This window comes from Eptatretus burgeri, chromosome 3 (genome assembly GCF_056783735.1).
Source record: "Eptatretus burgeri isolate ZD-2024b chromosome 3, Ebu_testis_v1, whole genome shotgun sequence".
NCBI lineage: Eukaryota > Metazoa > Chordata > Myxini > Myxiniformes > Myxinidae > Eptatretus > Eptatretus burgeri.
This window is the reverse complement of record NC_140963.1, coordinates 46,841,984-46,864,347: the sequence shown is the minus strand read 5'-3', so window position 1 is coordinate 46,864,347 and position 22,364 is coordinate 46,841,984. Positions and strand designations below refer to the sequence as shown.

General features: G+C 42.5%; 1 protein-coding gene across 9 annotated transcripts in view; it reads left to right on the top strand.

Annotated features, from left to right (window-relative positions):
- PHF14 (PHD finger protein 14) overlaps positions 1-22,364 on the top strand; it is a 333,451-nt gene that overhangs the window by 262,899 nt on the left and 48,188 nt on the right. For all 9 annotated transcript variants that reach the window (XM_085873138.1, XM_085873144.1, XM_085873141.1 and 6 more), the window contains 4 exons: positions 2,329-2,435; positions 2,875-2,970; positions 6,061-6,167; positions 6,671-6,802. In XM_085873138.1, the coding sequence (XP_085729264.1) occupies positions 2,329-2,435; positions 2,875-2,970; positions 6,061-6,167; positions 6,671-6,802 (442 nt within the window). The remainder of the gene's footprint in view (positions 1-2,328; positions 2,436-2,874; positions 2,971-6,060; positions 6,168-6,670; positions 6,803-22,364) is intronic.

Here is a 22,364-nt window from a genome sequence, read left to right as displayed (position 1 = left end):
GGGAGAGAGACGGGGGGGGGAGAGAGAGAGAGAGAGAGAGAGAGAGAGAGAGAGAGAGAGAGAGAGAGAGAGAGAGAGAGAGAGAGAGAGAGAGAGAGAGAGAGAGAGAGAGAGAGAGAGAGAGAGAGAGAGAGAGAGAGAGAGAGAGAGAGAGAGAGAGAGAGAGAGAGAGAGAGAGAGAGGAGTGGAAGGGGGAGCGAGGGGGCAAGAAGAGTGGGAGAGTGAGGAAGTGGGGGTTTGGAGTGCGACGCTTCACCAAACCTTTCTCTTCACTCTGGGTGGGGGGTGGGAGTGAGGAGTAGGGTGCGGATGGGGAGGCGATTTGGGAGGAGGAGTTAAGCATCAGGGGAGGGGTTGTCAACTTGCATTTGGTAGTGGGACTTGTGGAGAAGGGGGCAAGGGTATGCCTGGTGTTGGCTTGATGGTTAGGGTGGTGGGCTTGGGATCCCAGGGTCCTGAGTTCAAATCCCACTTGGTTGTTGAATTTATACCTGGTGGGGTTGACTCTGCCTGTCATCCTTCTGAGGTCGGCAAAATGAGTGCCAGCTTGCTGGTATACCATGGCGGAGTGGCGACCAGTCCAAGATTGTGCCCATTCGCCAAGGAGACTGCTTAAGCAGCACCAACGCTCTGCACAGAGTATGGTCCCAATGGATGGATGGATGGGCGAGGGTTGTACAGGATTGATTGAAATGGGGTATATTAAAGCACAATGTTAATACAGCATGCAGAGACTGCCTGGAGATGTCCATGATAGTGGAGAGGGAAGGTTAGGTTAGCGTGAGGGGATGTGAATGCAGTGTGAGGGGAAGTGAAGGCAGCATGAGGGGAAGGCAAGGTGGTGTGAAGGTCGGGGAAGGGAAGGCAGCGTGAGGGGATGGGAATGGAAGGGAGATAAAACGCGCCCAAACAGAAAAATTTTCTTTTTAACCGCCGGGTTCAATCTAAAACTGGTCGGGAGCATTTAAAACCCATACTATCCACTTGGCAATGGCCTGCCTGCATACATGCTCACACATGCAGTGACCTTTGCACCCCTCCGTTCAGCTCACTCCAAATTTGATTTGTACATGCTACACGATGGGGAAACCATTTTAAATTCAAAACTAAACTGCTCCAACCGTAACCCTAACCATAATCTTAACCACAACCCTATCTGCTCCAACCCAAACCATAATCTTAACCACAACCTTATCTGCTCCAACCCAAACCATCATCTTAACCATAAACCTATCTGCTCCAAACCGAACCATAATCCTAACCATAAACCTATATGCTCCGACCACAACAATAATCTTAACCCTAACCATAATCCTAATCCTCACCCTAAATCATCCCTGTGAGTATGCATACCTTCACGCATTGCTGGACAATAACTTGATGCCCTTGCATTTGTCCACATAAAAACAGAATATCTTGTCCTGCTCAGAGTGTACCTTTTGGCACATCACTTTTCCTTTCTTGTGCATGATATCGTGATGACGAAATCTACTTGGTGGATTAATTTGGCTGCTCTTTCTTTAGCCTACCCCTTAAACATTCTGCTCAACACTGCCCACCCGCTAATGTGCGTGCCTGCCACACGGACAGAGCCCCCTTTCCTTCCCGACGCTGATAAACTGTGAGAGATGGCGCCTTCACGCTATCTCTTTTATCTCCCTGCACGCTCATGCCCCATATGAAATTGATAAATGATGCAATTAACGGAGTTTGTTTCATCTGAAGGCTATCTTCTTCTTAAGTTGAATGCAATCAATTATTCGGGAAAGGTTTTTTTTTTTAATCTCTGGTAATTTTAAACTTTGGCTTTCATTACTGTGAACATTTGTACTTGTTGCAGGTTTTTTTTTACATTTCCCCCCCCCCAAAAAAAGAAAGTGTAAATGAGTAGAAAATGCATAATTTTGAAAATTCACACATTCATTAAGTGATCTCTCACTACTGTTTAAATGTATTCGCTAACATCGCAGCTCTTTCTAATTTGGAACACAGTTACTCTAAGAAATCTTACGTTGGGGAATCTGGATCCCATCAGGGGTGGTACCAGTGCAAAAGAAAACAAACTACTTATTTCCTGGTTATCATCTGATCTTACAACAGGCATGGTTAAGTTGATCGTCTAGTTCGTTCTCCTTTCTGAAGGACAGCATACTCTACAATGCAGCACTCTCTGCTAATACTGTGACTCCTGAACAGCCATCATTTTTTTCCGTCTGGATTATATCGAGAGCCGTGGCTGTTTGCCGAGTAAGTTACGTGAAGTTGGTTGAGATTGTTCCCATTGAGATTAAAATTTTTTATTTTTTTTCCCCCCTTCGATACCCCTAGAACGCAATCTTCAGATGATGCACATCCAAGATGGACTTCGAGAACAGCGCAGATTAAAGGAGCAATTGCAAGGGCAGGAGGAGGCCCTTCGAGCAGAGTACGATTCTGTACGTCCGAATCTTCTTTTTTATCAGCATTGATATAGGTGTGCTGTTTCCTAATGCGAGACATCATTGTGCAGGGTTTAATTAATAATTAATTACAATATTAAAGCGCACCGATGTCTGCCGAACGTCTTTTTGTATGAGATTTATCTACAACTCCACCATGAACCTTCGATCGATGTTTATAAAATATTTCATTAATGAATTTATTTTCCAGGAATCATCATTTTTGCTCTTTCAAGAGTTATCTGGTTTTTTTTTTTTTTTGCAAATCCTCTTTACTGTCCGACGATGTCTGTTGCCTTTGTTTCCGTTTTGGTTAATTATTATTAACTCATGTTTTTTTTTTGTTTTGTTTTGTTTTACTGATAAATGGTGAATGATGATCAATTCCATTATATCAATGAATTTTTTTTATAGCATTTTTTTTTCTTTCCGCCAGCTCTTGAGAACCTTGGAGTTTTTGCGTCCTTTGAACTGCAAACTTCAGAGAGAAGGCCGCGTCCTGTGGAATCTGCTTGGAAACGTCTCTGGACAGGTGTACTATATATTGATATTGTTTAAGAATTTGCTTTAAGGTTGATAACTTTTTTTTTGAGATTTTAAAATCCCAACTATAAATTCTTTCTTTGAAATATTTTGCAGAAGTGCAATCAATTATTTTGGTATGGATATAAATCACAGACTACAGACCAACCAGATAGTTGGCCGCCTTTGGTCAGTTATAACTGCAGTTCAGCTGGCCTTCTCCCAGTACTCTAAGAAATGCAAGGTAATGTAATCTGTCATTCATGCCATCAGACCTCAGGCATGTTGTTGCTTTTAACCCATTAATTGATGAATGCACTCGATCTCATACGAGAGATCAGGGCCATCTCTCTGGATATTTCGACCTTTCGATACTGTCGACACCCAGCATTACTTCCCAAGATGTTTAATAATGGCAATCGGCGATCCCTCCTTGAATAGTTATCAGAATTTCTCTGCGAGGAGAAACTGCTTGCTTTCGACACCATTCTCTCGAGATCTCCCTCTCTCGGCAGGTGCCCTGTAAGCCAACATATTAGCACCAACCTTATTCTTTGTCTACGTCAATGACCTCTGTACTTCCCTGGATAATACTCTGTCCCATCTTGTGTATGATTTAACTCTGTGCAGAACGGTTTACCATGCTTTTGAAAGGCAGCTTGCTGCAGCATAGATCTCTCTGCAGATGAGGAAAAAGAATACGTTGTTGATCAGCAAACTCCATTCTGGAACACTTATAGCTCAATAAAGTATTTAAATCCTCCTTTTGAAGTGTCATGGAGGCCGAGTCCCAAGGTCCATTTCCCACCCACTGCAGGCAGATCGGTATATTCTCAGCTTTCTGTTACCTGGCTCCTCCTGCCCTCTTGCCCCTCTATCCTCCTCAAGCCCTGCCAGGTCACCTGCGCTCTTCCAGACTTCTGTACCTGGTAACCGTCTCTGATTTTAAGCTGAACTCTTCCTTCCATTCCTTCATCCCTTTGTTCTCTCATGTGTGAAGTAAACTCCTTGTGGCTGTTATCTCACGCTCTTACCTCCAGCCATTCAAGCTTACTGCCCATTGTCATCAAATGCTCCATACCAAACCCACCACCCTACTCTCTTCTCCTCTTGCTGACCCGTTGCGCTCCCCTTTTTGCTATTCACATACATTGTCTTTGTTTCCCTATTTCCCCTTCAATCCACTGTCAGCCTGTAAACCTCCTTCCTTCTGTCACTTATCGTCTTCATGAGGCTAGATTTCTTTCCCCCATTAAAATCACTAACTTTTTTGGCATCTATACTACCGATGGATGCTTTGTATAAATGTCGACAACAAATCGATGAGCACATTGAGCCTCCAAACATGGCTTTCAGAACCATAAACAAGAGCTCATTCACTCAGCTGTTCAAAAGGGTCTAACATGGGCTGACTCGAGCAGTTTTAATCTGAAAGCTCATACACATGTGACGTCGTGGGAGTGGTTAGTTTTCACAGAAGATGGCAGTGATGGATGGTTTTTTTTCCTTATGTAGGAGATCAAAGGAGATAATCCTTACTCCTCCTCCCAAACCAATCTGCTTTCACATTTTGGTATCTGGCCAAATAAGATAATTTTTCCAATTAACCTTCAGTGCAAGTCGCTGGACTACAGGTCTGTACTCGTTTTAAATATTGTCATTCATCTTTGCCAGTCTGCAGCCCAGGCCAGCAATCTGTGAGAAGGCTGATAAGGTGGTTCGCCTACACATGTTACCTTCGGTGCTTTGCCTTGCATTTTGGCCCAATGTGCTGCTGTGGCCCAAACAATGGCCTGCCTGCTGCCTGCATTCTCCTGCTGCTGTCACTTGGATCCTGCAAAAATGGGTTATTAGCCCAACCTGCTGTCTAATGCACACGCTCCTCGTGTGAATAAATTGCAATTGCCTGTCAAAATGTGCACTCGGCATATTGGAGGGTAATTAAAATAATTTACTCCCAAAGTTGTGGGTCACAGTGCATATCAGTCATATCTTTTGTTCAAGTTGAAGACTCGTACTTTGATATCTTTCCTGCTTGTCTTTGCATGACTTTGTCTGAAATGGAACTGCAGTGAGATTATTTATTTATTCGTGCATTGGCAATGAAATATTTTAAATGTTTGAACTTTCTGACAAGTATCCCAAATAACTTTTTCTCTTTGCTTACTGATCGATGAACATGGTTGAAAGCTGAGAAGGTCGGGGGGTGGGGGGGGGGCAGGAGAGGGGGGAGTCTACATTATTGTGTTACTGCAAATGCTGCAAGATATATTACGCATTTAACTTGGTTACTTTATCCTCTTCGTACTCTCGACGTAACTGCATGCCAATTTTACACCTTGTCTTGTACTGGGCCTTTTGAACTCAGAACTATCATAATTGGTGCCAGCAGCATCAGATGGAGCTCCATTTCCACCCGAACAACGCTCTTTCAGCTGGCCAGCAGAATAGAAAATGGCCAAAAAGCAGCACAGCCTCCATTTGGCTGTCACACTCGGTGCTTTGACATGTAAACGCAGCGCTTTTTTGTCTGCTCAGCCGCTACTGGAATGGTGTAATTTTATTTTATTTTTTGACAGTTCTGATGGCTTTGATTTCCTGGTACTTTGTCTTTAGAGAGGGTTGCATTCTCCCCCACCCCACCTCTGATATGTGACCGAAGAACATCGAGTTATTTTGCATGATTATCATTTTGGCCCTTTAATTATCATTTTGGCCCTTTAATTATCATTTTGGCCTATTAATTATCATTTTGGCCCTTTAATTATCATTTTGGCCCTTTAATTATCATTTTGGCCCTTTAATTATCATTTTGGCCCTTTAATTATCATTTTGGCCCTTTGTAGCCACAGTTTATAGATTATCATGATTTATTTTGTCTTTTACTGTTCTATCTGTCTTTTGTCATCCTTTCTTTTTGTATTTGCACTCTTATTTATGAAAGCTTTTTCTCGTCACCAACTCAACAAGCGCACTGCTATAATTGGGGGGGGGGGGGGGGGGTGATTTAGATTGTGACTTGTAAAATCAAATGAATGACGTTACTTATCCTCAGTCCTTTCAAATCCAATTCTGCCATTTTTCTCCTCCGTTTCTCCAGAAACTTCTTTTGCCAGATGTACTTGCTCAACATTGTGTTGAAAAAAGAGAGGGGGCTTATGAGAAAGGGCCTGGAACTGATACAGTGCTGTCACCTCTCCTCCACAGGTGACCCAACCTGTCTTTTATTCTCCTGATCATTCATTATTGGAGTATTGATTTGAAAGTGAGACTTGTCGAAAACTTTGCATTGTCAGATGTAATTGTATTTTCAATTTAAAATCACTTTGAATGTAAACCCCATTTAAAATTGATACCTGATATGAGGGATTCTGCCATGCACTTAATGCAGTCACGTGGACCACAGAATTTGCATCACCAGTTGTGAATCATTTTGTTTTCTACCTTTACAATGAACACGTTTAAAATTTGCACCTAAGTCATGTAATGGATGACTTATTGCATATATTCAGCATTGAATTGCATTGAGGTTTAATCTGGCCATTAACTTCAAAAATCTTTCACATTATCATATCGTGAATGAATGAAGACATTATCTACTTTGACATTATTTACGCCCCCTCTTTGCTGCTACTGTGAGAAGTTGGCATTCTATAGGAACCTCATGAACATCCACCCACCCATCTCCTTCACCCCCACTATTGCTGCAGCTGTGCCATATGTGGGAAAAGCAGAGATCAGCATCTGTTGACTGAATGCAATACCTGCCAGAAGCACTATCATCTGGGCTGCTTAGATCCTCCGCTTACACGCATGCCTCGCAAGAGCAAGACCAGTTACTGGTGTGGATCCACTATTGAATATGGTTGGAACGTGGGGGTGGGTGGGGGATGTTTAGAACTAACATTCATAATGGCACTCAACATTCCACCTTTTATTACTGAACAATATTGGTGTTATAATTACTGGTAAAGCTTTCTATTCTGAGGTCTCCAAAAGAGGGACTGCGCTCGCTACTCAAAAAGAGTCTCTCTGATCACTTCCGCTTTGAGTTGAGGCTACACATACTGGGAGTCATTTCGTATGGTACACTAACTCAGTTATGTGATTACAGCATCTAAATGGCTCCGACATGTGAGTAAATGTGAATCCAAATTGTTCACCATTGGGCTACAAGTATCTTCCCTCCGACTCCCTGCCGCGTGCATTCCTGGCTTACTTCAAATAGTTCTCATATCGTGATCCTTTTCAACTCTTTACCTCCACCACCGAAGGCGAAGGAGGTTGTGTTTTCATCCCTTTCTGTCTGTTTGTCTGTGTACAGGATATCTCAAAAAAGTTGTGGACGGATTCCGATGAAACTTGGTGGACAGGTTGGGTGTGTGACCACGACAAACTGATTAGATTTTGGTGAAGATCCGGATCTGGATCCGACTACTCAAATTTTTTATTGTGATTCTTCACCATTGAGAGATCGGGCCAAAAACGATATAGAGCATGATATTTCAAAAATGGATTGGGCCCAATATGTTCTCGTGGATCAGGCATTACAGGGTGGTGGTATGCGCTCCACCGAGTGCCCTTCTAGTCTTTTAAATGTTTCATTGGCAGTCTTTTAGATGCAAAGATTCTCATCTTACTATAATTCACCGTCTGTCTGTCTGTCTGTTCCCAGGTACCGCAAAAACGGCTGAACCGATCGCAACCATTTTTTGGGTGTGTAATCCTGGGACCCCTTGGAGTAAAATAGGCAAAATATAATAACATGACCCCCTCGATGGCTCCCGTAGGGAACGGGTGCTTCTCGTTCTTTAAATCCGTATTTTTTTTATTAATTACTAGCATTAATTTAGTACCCGGCGTTGCCCAGCAACGCCCGGTCCCAACTCCCACCCCTTTCCCTCCCTCATCCCACCTCTTCCTCTCCCTCCTCTCACCTCCTTCCATCTCACCCCACCCTCCTATCTCCCACCCAACCCCTTCCCCTCTCTCTTTTCACCTCATCCCACACCATCCCCTCCCCTCCCTCATCCCATCCCTTCACATTTCTAATTCCACCCCCCCACCCCCAAAACCTCCTTTGGTGGCTCATGTGTTTATAAGTTATGATTTGTGAGAAAATGAATGTTTAAAACCCCCCTAGTAAGGTGTATCGTGGTAAAAAAAATGTGATCCTGTAAAGTTTTTTGTCACGATTAACCTTGGGAGCTCAGAGATGTAGTGTCACAAACAAACAAACATCTCATTCGCTTTAACATAGAATGTAACATCGCTCCAAGTTCCTAATGAAATGAATTAAATAACATCCTAAAGGAAGTGAATTAAATAACATCCTAAATGAAAGCAGATCGCACAAAAAGGTGAAACAATTCAATCCCATACGAGACAGCTTAGGCCTTAGAGCGAGTATGCGTACCTCTCGGCCATCCTGCCGTGGTTTGGGGATTCATTGCTTTGAAGACACTGAAAAAATTCTCAATTCTCTCTTGAACTTGCAGTTCACTTGTCCTGTTGCTTTACTCATTCTAATCCTATAGTTTATTTTGCCTTCCTAACTCCGGGGATTTCCCCATAGAGAACTGAGCCACAGTCACCACGCATAATGCTCATGTCACGGGAGCCTTCACCTGCTCAATTATTTTCGTTGCATTCAATGAAGTTACACTTTGGGAAAACAGTGAAAAAGCAGAACAGTAGAAAAAGTTCAGTTTAATGCTTTGACAATTTCACATTTTCTTGGGTAAATGTGGAGTCGGAGGGAGCACAGCCTTGCTTTTTGCAAGTAAGATATACGCTTAGTTATCAGAATCATAATTTCTTCAAATTTTCAGATTTCACTCCAGATTTCGACACTTTATTTGGTCCACCAGGTCCAATCCTCAAATCTGCAGATTTTGATTATGCACTTGAATTGGGCCATGAGAGGTCATCGTGGTTCTAAGACCAGGCATTTTTTTATTATGCCCAAACAAAATGGCAGATGAAGACCCCTGTGAGGTGAATGCGGGCTGACCAAGGATAAAGCCTGTTTTGGTTTTAATTTAATAATGCCATTAATTATCTTCAAAAGGGGTGTTTAAATTTACCCAAACAGCCAATTTTCGTTAATCTCTTTCTCTCCCCCCCCCCCTTTCTCTCTCCTCCTCCCCCCTTTAGTATACCCGTCAGGAATGTGATGGGTCGTATTTGCTAGTATATACATATACTTCAGTGTGTATCCCCCATAACTCCAAAACCATGAAACTTAACAGCCTGTACCTTTGCATACATACTAAGGGAGGTAGTGCATTGATGAAAATTGGGTGGTTGGGTTAATTTAAACACCCCTTTTTGAAGGTAATTAACGGTCTTCTTTAATTATCCTTTTTCAAGGCTTCATTTTTGGTTAACACCTTTGTCAGCGCTCTATCATCTCCTTGGGGTCTTAATTCACCTTGTTTTTTTTTGGCTTGCTCAACAATGCTTTCAATTGGAACAGGCTGCAGCAGTTTCTCAATCATAAGGCACTCAAAAATATTTTTCCACTGTCCTCACTCATATCATCGAATGCCTCATCTTCATCTATCTATAATTCCAGCAATGTGTGTGTGTGTGTGTGTGTGTGTGTGTGTGTGTGTGTGTGTGTGTGTGTGTGTGTGTGTGTGTGTGTGTGTGTGTGTGTGTGTGTGTGTGTGTGTGTGTGTGTGTGTGTGTTTGCGTGTGCGTGTCTGTGACCGCTGTTTCTCAATAACCACTGGTCCGATGCAATTGAAACTTGTCAGGTATATTTCTGGGGACCTGAGGATGTGCCTTTTCAAGGTTTGATATTAATCGGACAAGTGCTTCCCAAGTTATGGCCATTTATTTACCAAACCAATGACAAGACACGTTGTTGCGTGGGCGTGGCCGATGGGGAAGGGAAGCTCAGCCGCGTTCGCCATTACGGGTTACAACGTACGGACTTCCGGATAGTGATGACTTCGTGTATTCTAATAATTTCTCGATTTCTTATGCGCATTTATAGATAAACACAATGCCCCCAAGTTATGATCATTTTCATATGAGACGGTGCATAAATTTCGGAAACATCAGAGTGCTGGTATGCTCCGAACCAGGAAGTAAATTTTTTTCTCTCTCTTCTCTTCTCTTTTTGTTTTTCCTTGCCACGACATTGCGAAAAGGTAATATACGTTGGCGCTAATTGAATAATTGGGTATTAAAACTAAAATGCGAATAATATGCGAACTTCCGGGTCACGCACGTCCGGGCACGCGAGAGCGAAGAAACGGCCTGTGTGGTTGTTGTTTGTTGCTCGCGGTTTGAATATTTTTTTATTTTATTTTATTTTTTTTACGGGCACGTACTAGTACCTACAAATTTCTGGATACATTGCAATGCTTATTAAACGCCCAGACGTCAGTGTACATAGCTTTATTTAATTTCCACACATGCAATAAGCTCTAGAACAGGGGTTTCCAACAGGTAGATCTCGAGCGACTGGTAGCTCGCTGGCTGCCAATGGGTAGCTCGCATTAAAAAGTGGAAAAAAGCTGCATTCACATAGTCAAAAAAATTGACGCACAGTCTTAATGAAGATAGTAACACAATAACAAAGTTTATTTGGTTGTAACACTTACCAAAACAATCTTGAGTCCAAGTTTCCATATGTATAGCGGTCCTGTCCGAGCAGAACTGACCGGACCCAACAACAAAAAAACAACAACAACCGCTGACAGAGAGAAAGAGAAACGAGTGGTTGCCAGAGCCAGCTAACTGTGTTATGGGAAGACTCCTTCCTTCGTTGTAGTGATACTTCGTCAATTTATTTCACTCTTACCAGAAATTAAAGTTTTCATAGAGTCAAGAAACAGATACCAGCCAATTATCAAACATTGCGTGGCTGCTTAATTTGGCATTTCTAACAGATATGACAGAAAAATCGAATGCATTGGACTGTGAATTGTAAGGGGAAACAGAAGGCAATTGCTGACATGATTAGTGCAGTGAAAGCTTTCAAGTCAAAACTTAACCTTCTGATACAAGAAGTCCAGAAAAGGAAAATTCAACATTTTCCTTCTATGCTCCAAACGCTAGCAGAAAATGAGATTGCTGTCGGAATTGTGGACATTGACAAGTACAGTGATTTCCTGACCGGGCTTGGCCAAGAGTTCAAAGACAGATTTGATGATTTTGAGGGGATTGAGCCCTGTGTGATGATCACTTCAAACCCTTTCATGGAATTTGATGTTAATGACATTTCTGAACAAATTAGTGTGCTGTTTGACCTTGATTGTGTCCCATTAGAAATGGAGATTATCAGCTTTCAAAATGACATTCAGTTGAAATGAAGGCGATCTGCCACAAATTTCTGGAGTCTCGTGGATACTCAAAAGTACAGTAACATCCGCAAAGTAGAAATGAAAGTGGCTTCCCTATTTGGCTTTACCCATCCTTGTGAACCAGGCTTTTCTGACATGAACTGCATCAAATATAAATTTCGAACCCATCTGACAGACAAAAATCTGAAGGACTCCATCGCAGTTGCCCTCTCATAATGTACACCAGATTACCTAGTACTGATGGACAGCATGCAGTGTCAAGTTTCACACTGAAGTAAAGGTAAAGATCCATTTTCCTTCACTTTCAATATGTATTTTTGTAATTCCACTGTAATAGCTAAAATTGTACCCTTATCAATTCATATATTTTCAATTTATGTTAAAGTGGCTCTTGAAATATTTCATGAATCAAAAGTAGCTTGCATTGAAAAGAAGGTTGGTGACCCCTGCTCTAGAATCTCTTAACCTGAGCTCAATTTCAAAATTCAAACTGCAGAATTGACCTTAGCAGCAGTTCTGACTGCGAAAAAAAGTTTTAATTTGTCCGTTTCGGACATTGTTTGACACTTTGAGCGTCTCCGAGTGTTCGTGCTTTTATTTCATTTCCGCACACGCGATAACCTTGCAAATCTCTTAACTTGAGCCGAATTTCAAAATTCAAACTGTGGAATTGACCTCAGCAGCAGTTCCAACGATTAAAAAAAGTGTTCATTTGTTCAATTTGTTGGAGTGCTTGCTTGAGTGCTAAAGCCACTTGGCAAGTGCTCTTACAAGCTGCTTGGATGTTTGTTTGTAAACCATCGTAATACACGGCAAAAGTACCTGCTCCGTCACCCGGCGATGTCGATCTGCACAACACAATCAAAAATACATCGATCAACATACAAAGTTTCAGGCCCTTACCTGCTTGTGTTGCGCTCCGCAGAATCATGCGATTTCACGCCTGACATTCCTTTGCAATGGATGGATGGATGGATGGATGGATGGCTGGATCAATCAAACCGATATTTGTAAGCCATGGCGAGATGGTAGATGGCGGTGTAAATGACTTTTTTTATATTTTATCACAGCTGTTGTCGTTTTTGAAAATAAAATTACAAATTGACATTCAACACAATATATAGTGATAATGTAAATAAAGTACAAATATAAATGTGTGTACCATTTTCTTAGATCAGACAAAAGTTTGAAATGTAACCTTCACCTCGGAGCAGTCACGCTGAGCACCACCCGGAGATGCTTGGAGGCGCACCACTTGGGTGGAGTACTTTAGAGGTTATAACGGGAGAGTTGTTTTCAAAACTCAAGCTCATTGTAGATGCTGCAGGTAATGTAACTGCAGACGAAGGAACAGCAGGATGGAATTCATTAATTCATCGTTCATTCCTTACACCTTGTGTTCATTCTGTGAGATTGGAGTATTGTGTGTTCATGAACAACTGTGGAACTTGCTGTGAATCTACTTTACATCCCATCCATCCATCTCTTCCCACTACCATCCATCCATCCCTCCCTCCCATCTCCTTGTTTGTCCTGCCCCCCCTCCCCCTCCCAGGCCTGCTTCCTCTCTCTCCTCCCTCTCTCACCATCATCCAACTTTCATGAAGTGATAAATAATGGGTGGTTGTGATACGTTCTCACAGGTGGTTGTGTTGTGGTTTGGAGGTGGTTATGTTGTGCTGTGCTGTGGTGTTTGTGTTGCGTTTTGAACCCGGAGTGGTGGCGAGTGTGTGGGTTGGGCAATGGGAACTTTTTTGGCTGTTTCGGAACAGCTGCTGCTGGGTTTTATTTTGCAGTTTGAGTTTTGAGATTCGGCTCAGGTTGAGAGATTCCGGGGCTCTACGCATTCTGGTTGTAAATTGTGTGCTGAAATATAATAAAAGCACGAATCACTGGCATCTCTGGTGATTTATAAGCATTGTAGCTAGGTTGCAATGGGCTCTAGGGTCTCTTAGTCTGAGCTTGGTTTCAGGGTTTAGACTGTGGGGTTGGGCTTTGCGGCGGGTCCTGACCTGACTTGAGGATCTCTATCTCATTTCCTGTTTGATTGCGATTTATTATTAAACTTAGCTACGTTCCGTGTGCTGGTTTGATTACTGCAATTAACGGTGCGCAACAAACTTTAGGCTTGGCGAGGTAATCGTACGTGCAGACGCAAACAATGACTCATCTCGGCTCAAAAACCGCAATTGGCCGAAAAGAAATACCGCGACATCTAAATTGGAACACAATAGGTTGCCCGCGATTGGTGGAAAGCTGCGATTATTTGAGGGTTAACTGTATGGTACATCAAATCAATGTCCCTGTCTGGAGGTGTTTTTTGCAATTGCACTAAATTTTATGATCATACTGCAACTGCCATTTGATACACACAAAATCATCGTAAGAGACGTGCTCACTCATTCAATTTGCAGTTAAATTCACTGACTTCACTGGCATTTCTTGCTAAATGAACTTGGTTAAAACAAGTTAACATCTGGCTCTTTTAGTAATTTACATGTAGATATGTACAGTGAACATTAAGGCCCAGTCACACGTTGACGTTTTAGCCAGCTTATGCCGATTTTTGGAAAATTTGTCTAAAACGCTGGTACACGTCGAATACGTTATGGGTAAGTTTTGATAACATTGAGAGCACGCTGAAAAACACTGCCATACGTCGTTGTACGCTGGCTTTAAACGTTGTACTTTTCGGTTGTCCTCAAATTTCTATGCTTGAAATTTTAAGACTTATACCAGCGTATGACTCACACGTTCCGCATAATGCTGGCCATAAGTTGTAGGCACGTCACGCGATTGTTGACACACATCGACACACGTTACTTGTAAGTTACTCATAAGTCGAAACACGTCGAGGTAATGTTTAGCGTACCCGAAACTTATTTCTAACCTATGAGTTACGTGTTGTACTCACGTTACGCGATTGGTGACACACATCGACACACGTTACTTGTAAGGTGCTCATAAGTCGAAACACATCAAGGTAATGGTTAGCGTCAGTGTTCCAGACTCCCTGGTTTTATTTTTTTTTATTTTTATTTTCTTCCTTCCTTCGGTATGATTGTGACTTTGACACTTCGATTTCTAGTGCGGTTATAATATAATATAATTAATAGGCTGCCGCTCAACGATTTAAATCATAACCGCACTGTACACTGAACACCGTCATACCGAAAAAAAGAAAAAAAAAAAACCGGGAGTCTGGAACACTGACGCTAACCATTACCTGGACGTGTTTCGACTTATGAGCACCTTTCAAGTAACGTGTGTCGATGTGTGTCAACGATTGCATATCGTGCATACAACTTATTCCCATCGCATGCGGAGCGTGTGTCATACGGTAAGTACGTCGTAAAAATTTTCAACATGTTTAAAATTACAAGACATACTCCATTTAATATGACGTATGATAGCGTACTTTAGCGTTCTATTCACTCATACCAAACTTACCCATTCCGTATTCGCCGTACGCCAGCGTTTTAGACGCATTTTTCAGAGGTCGGCATACGCTGGCAAGATCGCCAAGGTGTGACTGAGATGTTGACACTTCCATTTCTGCGGCGGTTTTGATTTGAATCGTTGTGCTTTAGCCTTTTCATAACCTACGCCACGTCATCGTCGGCGATGCGTGCAGCGCGCTATGCCTAAGTTAGACTATCGTTGGGCATAGGTTGTGAAGGCCGACAACAGGTTCAGCATTCGTTGGTATACGTTATCTCGAACACAACGAAACGTTCTGTGTCCATTACTAATACGTTATGCAGAAGACCAAGTCGTTATGAATACGTCCGAATCTTTAAAAAAAAAACATCAAAAGTTCAGCATAAGCCAGCGTTTTACATACATTTTAATACGTTGCCATTGCTGGCTAAAACGTCAAGGTGTGACTGGACCTTTACATGGGCATGCCTCCAATATGGTCACAGATATGATAATAAGATAAAAGATCAAATGAAAGGATGTATCTTGAATTCCATGAAGTTCTTTTTGGTGCATGTAATTCAAAATCTCTGTAACACTAACAGCTTACGTACCTGTACATGTCAGAAGTCGTTATTCCTTTAATCAGGATTTTAAGAATTAAACTTCACATGCCCTTTTGTAAGCATGTATCCATGAAATAATGAATAATGCACTGAATCGAATTAACTATCAAAGAGTCTGATGTGAGATTATGAATCTGTATAATGAACGCTGAACTTCTTTTTTCCTCACACGACTTTCCAAAGCAGACATAAGAATGAATAGATGGGACAACGTGATGTGCATCCACTTGTACAGAGCGAGGTGATAACCCTTAACCACAACTCTGTAACATTTCTCTTTCATGCTGGCTTGTTCCGTCTCTCCCATCTGGGTGCATATGTTCAGCAGGACCTGCCTTTCCTTTTCTCTTACCTCGGTCTGGTGTGTTTTAGTACAAGCTAAGAAACCTTTGTCTTTTGGAGGCTTCAATGACGTTGCATTCGGTCCAAGTCCAAATTGTCGTCCTTCATTACGAGCCATAAATGTCAAACCTAACACGCTCTCTCATGACCAAATGGTAGGTGTATTCTACATTCGGCAAGCAGAATCTTGTACAGTTTGAACATCATCATTTTAAAAGAATGATCTGGGAACTGAACAGAAAATTTGAAGCCATCGTAAAGCAAAGCAACAGCCCAAAGACTATTTTGTTTGAGTTCTCTCTGGTCTTTGATCTCAACAAACAGATGGGATATCACTTGTATCTTCTAATATAATCAATACACTACCTTACTCCATGATGGAGGTTCCTGAATGCAAAGCTATACACTGATTAAAAAAAACAAAACAATTTTTATTGTTGGTAAAACTTCTTCCTGGAATTGAACCAAGCTCGTGCAACAACAACAACAATAGTGTCTCGAGTACAAGTGGAATAAAAACAAATTTATTCCATTTGGTTTAACCCATGGGAGCAGTTATTGAACAGAATGATAGGTGCTGGAACATAGTTTGTGATTCAGTAATGTCATAGTTTGTGAACAAAGCATATAGGGGTAAGGGATGAATCTTATTTGAGAGGTAACTGCATGGCTGACTGGGTAATACCATTATGACGTACAGTTATTTAAATATGACTTCATTGTTAGTGGATACATACGGTTAGGTTGAGCCTTTTGTGTTAGTACACTGAAAGGTTACAGTTACAATTACTTTGCATTCGTGTCTTTTCATTATCTCATGCAGAACCAGGATAAGCCACAAAAGTATGACATAATTTTTACCTCTGCCAACGAAGGTGGAGGAGATTATGTTTTCACCCCTTTCTGTCTCTTTGTCTATCTCTCTGTCTTTGTTTGTTACTTATGAAATCTTTAGATTTCGTAAGTATATTGATGACTTCCGTCCTCTGTTTGTTTGTTTGTTTGTAGGCAAGATAACTCGAGAACGGAAGAAGCTACCAATGTCAAATTATACCACGTGATTCAGGAGGATGATGGCCAATGCTGATTAGATTTTGGTCAAAATCGGTCAAAGGTCAAGGTCACAGTGAGGTCAAACATCCAAAAAATGATAACTCGAGAACGGAAGAAACTACCAATGTCAGATTACACCACGTGATTCAGGAGGGTGGTGGCGAGCGTTGATTAGATTTGGTCAAAATCAGTCAATGGTCAAGGTCACAGTGAGGTCAAACATCCAAAACATTAGATTTTTGATGGTTTGGTACAGAATCATCGTAGAAACTTCTGGTTTGTGTCGCGACCTTCTCCAGAGACAGCTTTTATGAGACGAGGTCAGAGGTCAAGTTGACGATTTCCTAAGTACCAGTCTATGACTGCTTGTTTGTTACTTACGAAATCTAAAGATTTCATAAGTATATTGATGACTTCCGTTTCTGTTTGTTTGTTTGTTTGTTTGTAGGCACGATAACTCGAGAACGGAAGAAGCTACCAATGTCAAATTACAACATGTGATTCAGGAGGGTGATGGAAAGTGCTGATTAGATTTTGGTCGAAATCGGTCAAAGGTTAAGGTCACAGTGAGGTAAAATATTCGATTTTTGATGGTTTGGTACAGATAACTCGAGAACGGAAGAAGCTACCAATGTCAAATTACACCATGTGATTCAGGAGCGTGATGGAAAGTGCTGATTAGATTTTGGTCGAAATCGGTCAAAGGTCAAGGTCACAGTGAGGTCAAATATTCGATTTTTGATGGTTTGGTACAGATAACTCGAGAACCGAAGAAGCTACCAATGTCAAATTACAGCACGTGATTCAGGAGGGTGATGGCTAGCAGTGATTGGATTTTGGTCAAAATCGGTCAAAGGCCAAGGTCACAGTGAGGTCAAACATCCAAAAAATGATAACTCGAGAACGGAAGAAGCTGCCAATGTCAAATTACACCACGTGATTCAGGAGGGTGGTGGCTAGCAGTGATTAGATTTTGGTCAAAATCGGTCAAAGGTCAAGGTCACGGTGAGGTCAAACATCCGATTTTTAATGGTTTGGTACAGAATCATCGTAGAAACTTCTAGTTTGCATCGCTACCTTCTCAAGAGACAGCTTTTATTAGACAAGGTCAGAGGTCAAGTTGACGATTTCTTAAGTACCAGTCTATGACTGCTTGTTTGTTATCTTGCCAAAACAAAGTTTTTGCAAGATATGTTCGTCAGTTTGTATGTTTTTGTTTTTGTTTGTTTTTTTTTGTTTGTTTGTTTGTTTGTCTGTAATCACGTATAAAAAATTCTGCAGAGCACAGTTATCATCGGAAATTTTTATAACTTCGCATATCAGAGGCCTATAGAGGTCCCTTTCAGTGCACAAAATTTTGAAGGTCAAGGTCAAAGGTCAAGTTCACTTTAGCGCAAATCAGGGGAGTTGACGAAACCCTTATTTTTTGAGTAATTTTGATCGGATCGTCTTCAAACTTCATGGGAATATAGTTCATGGTCTGGCGCTCAGCTGATTAATTTTTGGTGGCGATTGGCCTTGACCTTCATGATTAGCGCCTCAGGTCAAACGTATTTGACCCCAAGGTCAAATTTTCAAGTTTTAGGAACCATATTGTGTAGTACCTCAAATTGAACACCTCGATGAGTGCTTTCTAGATATGTCAAGCTTGAGACATTATGACGTCATTTGGTGACGTTATGAGGCAAAAGCATATTTTTCATGGTTACTCTGTAGAACGATTCTCATCGGAATCTCTCGTAGGCAGATATTCCTTAAGGAGTTGCTCCTGGTGGATAGCAGCTCTGTTCACCTCAGTGTGACCTTAAAGAAGTCACACGTGGTCACCTTTTGGCAAGATACGGGTCACCCTGCGGGTGACATTGGTTTATTTGTTTGTTTGTTTGTAGGCACGATAACTCGAGAATGGAAGAAGCTACCAATGTCAAATTACACCACGTGATTCAGGAGGGTGATGGCTAGTGCTGATTAGATTTTGGTCAAAATCGGTCAAAGGTCAAGGTCACAGTGAGGTCAAATATTCGATTTTTGATGGTTTGGTACAGATAACTCGAGAACGGAAGAAGCAACCAATGTCAAATTACACCACGTGATTCAGGAGGCTGATGGCTAGTGCTGCTTAGATTTTGGTCAAAATCGGTCAAAGGTCAAGGTCACAGGGAGGACAAACATCCAAAAAATGATAACTCGAGAATGGAAGAAGCTACCAATGTCAAATTACACCACGTGATTCAGGAGGGTGGTGGCTTGCGCTGATTATATTTTGCTCAAAATCGGTCAAAGGTCAAGGTCACAGTGAGGTCAAACATCCAAAACATTCGATTTTTGATGGTTTGGTACAGAATCATCGTAGAAACTTCTGGTTTGCGTCGCTCCCTTCTCGAGAGACAGCTTTTATTAGACAAGATCAGAGGTCAAGTTGACGATTTCCTAAGTACCAGTCTATGACTGTTTTTTGTTTGTTTGTAGGCATGATAACTCGAGAACGGAAGAAGCTACCAATGTCAAATTGCACCAGGTGATTCAGGAGGGTGGTGGCTCGCGCTGATTAGATTTTGGTCAAAATCGGTCAAAGGTCAAGGTCACAGTGAGGTCAAACGTAATTCCGTAAATTCATGTGGAGAAATGGAGTATTTTTGCTTCGCTCGACGTTACGAGTTCGTTTTAACTTCGATTTTAATTTTGGCTTCGGTTTTTGCGATCGCTTCGGACGCTTAAACTCGGTTGTCGAAATTCTGGTAAAAATCGGATGTTTTGGAGACGTTTTAGGATTGTATAAAAAAATATTTCACTCGACACGTCACGGGTCGTCCCAACCCTAACAGCTGTGTGTGACAATGACGAACTGATTAGATTTTGGTGAGGATCCTGAGCTGGATCCGGATAGGAGAACCATTATATTTTTTAAGTGATTCTTCACCATTGAGAGATAGGGCCAAAAACTATATTGTACTGTGTTGCATGATATTTCAAAAATGTATTGGGCCCGAAATGTTCTCGTGGATCAGGCATTACGTGGCAGAGGTATGTGCTCGACCGAGTGCTCATCTAGTTATTTCTGCAATACTTTCCAAGCAATAGCCCAGCAAACATGTGGACCATGTACTGCACAAACTCAAACCTCTCGATGCATGGCCAACATGAAACCAACAATATATATTTCCAAGAACAAACTGTTTTCACAACTGTCCTTCCCTTTATTCCGTCTAACTTCCCCTTTTGATGTAGGCCATGAAATAATCTGTGGAAATTAACTTGCGAAGGCAACGGTCATTTCAACCGTTTGTTGATGAACATTTCAAAGGGCGGAGGAGCTCATTGTGAGTCAATGGCCATCCATATCTCGTGCCCAACTGTGTCTGCGGACATCCTCATGAAGTTACGTTACTCTTTTTTTGGAAGTTGGTAGCAGGATTTGCACTCTGGCCACCGTAAAACCATTTACTCCACAAAACAAGAAAACCACAAAGAAAATGGAAAACCCACTCCGTGGGAGTACCTCATGTGCAGCTGCCCTCTGCAGGGTAGCTCACCGGATAACGGGATTGGGGCAAAATCCTTCGGGACCCACACTCTTTGATGATAGGAGGAAAACCACAGGGTAACCTTCTCGGGTCAGATTGTGGTTGTCTGTGTCGGGGTAGTGCTGAGGTGTCATCCACCAGACGGCGTTTCCTTGCGTTAACCTGAGGCAGTCCCTTCGGGTGGGTGCCTGGAATGTCCTATCCCGAAGAGAGGATGATCACCTGTCTCTGTTATCACCTGAGCTCAAGCATTTGAACATCGCTATTGCAGCACTCTCTGAGGGTCTGAGACCGGATAGTGGCGAGATCATGGCAGGTGGTTACTCCGACAATTGGTCTGGTCACTCTAATGGTTATCATGCCCCAGGAGTTGCTGTAGCTGTTTCAAATAAGCTGATTCCAATGATAATTGAGGTAACACCGGTCAACGAGTGTATTATGAGACGAACGATTCGTCACTCCTTGGGTATCATTTCCCTGGTTTCTGTATATGCTCCGACTGAGGCGAGTGATGTCACTGTGAAGGACGCATTCTATGCCACGCTCCGGTCTGTGGTTGATCATTGCCCCAGGTGAGATTCTCTTCTCGTCTTGGGGGATTTCAATGCATCGACTGGAGCTGATAGGGATGGTTATGAAGCATGTGTTGGTCCCCATGAGTCTGAAACTGTGGACCAGAATAGCACTAAGTTCCTTGACTTTGCAAGAATTCATGGACTTAGGTTGGCTGGTTCATGATTTCAGCACCCACAGGCTCATCGCTGGAATTGGGATTCCATTGCTGGTGGTGTGGCAAAGGAGATTGACCATGTGATCATTGATGGTCGCTGGAGTTTGATCCAGAACTGCAGGGTCGACTGGATTGCTCAGTTCCTCAATACCGACCACATGCTTGTGGAAGCAACTCTGAAGTTGCAGCTTAAATCCGGGAGGATGGTATCATCCCATCCCTGGCTGGATGTTGGCAAGCTCAAGGATGAGAGGGCAGCTGAGGAGTTTGCGGACAGGCTGAGTGGGGATTTGGGGGGGTCTGAGTGCTTTAGGGAATCCTGAGGAGTTGTGGAGTGCCTTCAAGACCACCATCCTTGATGTTGTGAAGAAGAATCTTTTTTCTCAAGGGACATTGTGTTCCTCCAAGCCTGTCCCTCGGTGTACTGCAATTAGAGCAGAGGGAGGAGGGCTCTCACCCACTGGGCCAGTTACTTTGAGCGGCTGTACTAGACTGATCCACCAGCTGTTGAGTTGGATGTCAGGGGTGTTGCTATCCTCTTGGTGACCATCCATTCAACTGTGATCTACCTTCATTTGTGGAATCACAGGCTGTGGTGATCCTTTTGAAATGGGGTAATGCTCTGAGGATCTGTGGCATCCATGCTGAACTTCTCAAGGCTGGTGCAAATGCTGTACTCATGTCATTACATGCAGTTCTGTGCTCTGCCTGGAACACAGGCATCATTACCACTGGCGAGAAGAGGGGCCTCGTTGTCCCTCTCAGGAAAGGAAAGAGTGATCGCCAGGATGGCAACAACCACTGAGGAGTGAGGCTGCTGTCAGTGCCAGTCAAAGTCTCTGCTCAGATATTTCTTGATCGGGTTCACTACCATCTGCTTGAGCACCAGCGCGCAGAGTAGTCAAGCTTTACACCAAAGAGATCAACGATTGACCGTATCCTTGCTCTTCGGGTCCTCACCGAACGCTGATGATATTTTTGACAGGGGCCACTTTCAGCCAATGTTGATGTCTGAAAATCATTCGATTCAGCCAATCGGGATGTCTTCTGGAGAATTCTTCTTCTTCGTGGGGTGCCACCAAAACTGATCGATCTGATGTCTGAACTCTACTCTGGTACTGAGAGTGCTGTGAGATGTGATGATGCCATCTCTGATTTCTTTCCTGTTGTTACTGGAGTTCATCAGGGGTGTGTACTGACCCCCACACTTTTCAGTGCTTGTACGGATTGGATTCTGGGGAGGATGTCGGGGAGATCAAGCTGCAGTGTGTCGTTTGGGAATGTCAAGATCTCTGACCTTGATTTTGCAGATGATGTAGTCATCTTTGCGGAGACTCTGGAGATCCTTTTGGGGCCCCTCAATGTGCTGAATAGGAGTCTGAGTTGCTGGG